Below are 3,483 nucleotides of genomic sequence, written 5' to 3'. Positions count from 1 at the left end.
TCCTAAGGCGGTATATGCGACAAGAATACGGCCCACGAATTGGTTATGCGGTCTCATAATGGCCGCTAAATTGACATCAAAAATACCCCAAAAACCTACCCCACTCTGCCCCCAGTCTGCAGTCCGCAGAGTGGTTCTGCGGCTGCAGCAATGTGTACTTCTGCCCAATATTTTCCTTCAACTCCCTAGCGCATCATGGAATCCGGGTTTTTAGGAAACATTTTACGGGGCCTTACACAAATGCCCCGGCAGCTTTCATGGATCATATGAATCCAGTCTTCAAGCCTTTTCTAGACTCCTCTGTGATAGTGTTCATTGATGATATCCTTGTATATTCACGAAGTCGAGAGGACCATGTCAACCATCTTAGGGCTGTTCTGCAGACTCTGTATCAGCACAAGTTGTATGCAAAGTTTTTGAAGTGTGAATTTTAGCTTGAATCTGTCACGTACTTGGGTCATGTCGTCTGCAGAGAAGGAATTACGGTTGATCCCCAAAAGATTACAGCAGTGAAGAGTTGGCCTATGCCTACAACTCCAACCGAGATTCACAACTTCTTGGGCTTAGCTGGGTATTACAGGAAGTTTGTGGATGGGTTCTCTACTCTTGCCTCTCCGTTGACTAAATTAACGCATAAGGCAGTAAAGTTCTAATGGTCAGATGCTTGTGAAAGGAGCTTCTAAGAGTTGAAATAAAGATTGACTATGGCACCAGCGTTAACCCTACCAAAGGGTACAGATGAGTTTGTGGTATATTGTGATGCTTCAAGAATCGGACTAGGGTGTGTATTGATGCAACACGGCAAGGTGATAGCTTATGCTTCTAGGCAACTCAAGAATCATGAGAAGAACTATCCAACACATGACTTAGAGCTTGCGATGGTGGTATTGGCATTAAATATTTGGCATCATTATTTGTATGGGTTCCATGTGGTTATATTCACGAACTATAAGAGCCTTCAATATATTTTCAAATAGAAGAAATTGAATCTGAGGCATAGAAGTTGGCTTGAGTTACTCAAGGACTACAACATTGATATCCTATACAATCTGGGGAAGGCTAATATTATGGTGGACGCTCTTAACCGTAAATCTATGGGTAGTTTGGATAACTTGAAGGAATTTTGAAGGTCGTTGGCCAAGGAGGTTCATCGGTTGTCTAGTTTGGGAGTTCTCCTTGCGGACCCCAGTGAAGGGGGGGATGATTATGCAAAATAGGGTTGAATCATCGCTTGTTGTGAAGGTCTAGGAGAAGCAATACAATGATCCATTGATGGTGCAATTGAAAGAGGGGATTCATAAGCATAAGATTATGTCTTTTTCTCTTGGTACGGATGATGGTATGCTAAGGTACCAAGGGCGATTATGTGTTCCAAATGTAGATGGTCACCGAGAAAGAATCATGACCAAGGCTCACAATTCTAGGTATTCTGTGCACCCGGGCTCTACAATGATGTATCATGATCTTAAAGAAGTCTACTAGTGGAATGATATGAAAAGGAATATAGCGGACTTTATGGCAAGATGCCCAAATTGTCAGCAAGTGAAGGCCAAACACCAAAGGCCCAGTGGGTTGGCACAGAACATATAAATTCCAATATGGAAGTGGGAGATGATCAATATGGACTTTGTGGTAGGACTACCTCGCACTCCTCGCAAGTTCGACTTGATTTGGGTGATTGTGAATCAACTCACGAAATTAGCTCACTTCTTACTTGTTAAGGCTATCGTCACAGCAGAATAGTATGCTCAGTTGTATATCAAGGAAATAGTCAGGTTGGATGGCACTCTGGTTTCTATCATCTCAGATCGAGGGGAATAGTTCACAACTAACGTTTGGAGGAAATTTCAGCAAGGTTTGGGTACTCGAGTGAATCTTAGTACAACCTTCCATACACAAATCGACGGGTAGGCTAAGCGGACCATTCAGACGCTTGGGGATATTTTGCATGCTTGTGTTCTTGACTTTAAGGGTAGTTGTGATGATCATTTTCCACTCATAGAATTTTCTTACAATAACGGTTATCATGCTAGCATTCAAATGGCACCGTTCGAGGCTCTATATGATAGGAGATGTAGATCTCCTATTGGGTGGTTCATGATTGGAGAAGTAGAAATGATAGGACCAGGACTTGTGCATCAGGCTATGGAGAAGTTTAAGATCATTAAGGAGCGGTTGAAAACTCCTCAGAGCTATCAGAAGTCTGATTCGGATGTTTGCTATAGGGATTTTTAGTTCAAAGAAGATGATTGAGTATTCTTGAAGGTTTCGCCTATGAAGGGTATAATGCGGTTTGGTAAAAAAGGAAAATTGAATTCGATGTATGTCAGACCGTACAGAATCATTCAGAGGATTAGTCAGGTGGCTTACAGGCTAGAACTACCTCCAAAAATGTCTTTAGTGCACCCGATTTTTCATGTATCCATCTTAAAAGGGGTGGTTGGAGATCCGTCGCTTATTGTTCCGGTTGAGACTATAGAGGTTAATGAAGAACTGACTTATGAAGAAGTTCCAATTGCCATGCTTGATAGGCAACTTCAAAAGCTGAGAAATAAAGAAATTGCCTCCGTGAAAGTGCTACGGCGAAACCAACAGGTCGAAGAGGCCACCTGGGAGGCCGAGGAAGAAATGAAGAAGAAGTACCCTCATTTGTTTGAATAACTATGTATTTATGAAGTTATGTTTTATGAAAATGCTAAGAGTTTACCTTCTATGAATTATGTATCACTTGTACAGTTGATGTTAAGGGTGTTCCTTTCTGGTAATATATATTGCTTATCAGGCCACGGTTGGTGTTGTTTTCATGTTATGTTGCGTCGTTGGATTTTGTATATGTTGTTAGGATTGGTTTCTGGGCTTTTTCCAATAGGTGGATAGGCCTAGTTATAGGGGAAACATTGGAAAACGTTTTGGAGATTTGGGGAGTTAGCCGGAAATTTGGAACTGCTGGTGTGTGAAGTAATAGTTGAGTCACATTTGATGCTAATGGCGGATTTTGACCCTTATTCGAGGACGAATGATCTTAAAAGGGGAGGATGTAAAGCCTGGTGAAATTTCACCGAGAACCCGGGGTTTTGTGGCGCCGAGGTTGAGTAACATGTTTGAGGAATGTAGAAATTCTTCATAGCGAGCTTGCTCGCTGCAGTTTGTACTTTTCGGGTTATACAGTGCGTTGGGGAGTTGGATAAAAATTGTTTTAGAACAGGGAATTTCTGCAGAGTGAAGCATAGAAATGGCCAATTTTGGAGGTCGTTTTGTGATCAACTATGCGACCGCATAATCGTTTCGCAGGTCATATTCCCGTCGCAACATTGGCATGAAGAAATTCATAGGATGATTCTGCGGCCCATTTCGCGGCCGCAGAACTGGTCTGTGGACCACAGACCTGATCGCACACCGATCCAGAGCAGCCCAGTTTTTGGCATCACTTTCGGGGCCCATTTTGCAGGCAGTATATCTATTCTGCGGTCTACTCTGTGACCG

The 3,483-nt window shown here is 42.6% G+C and overlaps 1 protein-coding gene across 1 annotated transcript; it reads left to right on the top strand.

Annotated features, from left to right (window-relative positions):
- The first annotated feature begins 2,040 nt into the window (after positions 1-2,040).
- On the top strand, positions 2,041-2,661 carry LOC138899866 (uncharacterized). The gene is made up of 2 exons (XM_070186563.1): positions 2,041-2,214; positions 2,281-2,661. The coding sequence occupies exons 1-2, from the start codon at positions 2,041-2,043 to the stop codon at positions 2,659-2,661; spliced, it is 555 nt and encodes a 184-aa protein (XP_070042664.1).
- Positions 2,662-3,483: the final 822 nt, after the last annotated feature.

The sequence above is a fragment of the Nicotiana tomentosiformis genome, chromosome 10 (assembly GCF_000390325.3).
Source record: "Nicotiana tomentosiformis chromosome 10, ASM39032v3, whole genome shotgun sequence".
In the NCBI taxonomy this organism is placed as follows: domain Eukaryota; kingdom Viridiplantae; phylum Streptophyta; class Magnoliopsida; order Solanales; family Solanaceae; genus Nicotiana; species Nicotiana tomentosiformis.
This window is presented reverse-complemented; position numbering and strand designations above follow the sequence as displayed.

Excerpts from the sequence above, each read along its gene's own strand:
- LOC138899866 (XM_070186563.1), top strand. The coding sequence starts at position 2,041 with ATGGCACCGTTCGAGGCTCTATATGATAGGAGATGTAGATCTCCTATT. Across the intron at positions 2,215-2,280 it reads ATCAGAAGTCTGATTCGGAT|GGTATAATGCGGTTTGGTAA; the intron begins GTTTGCTATAGG and ends TCGCCTATGAAG.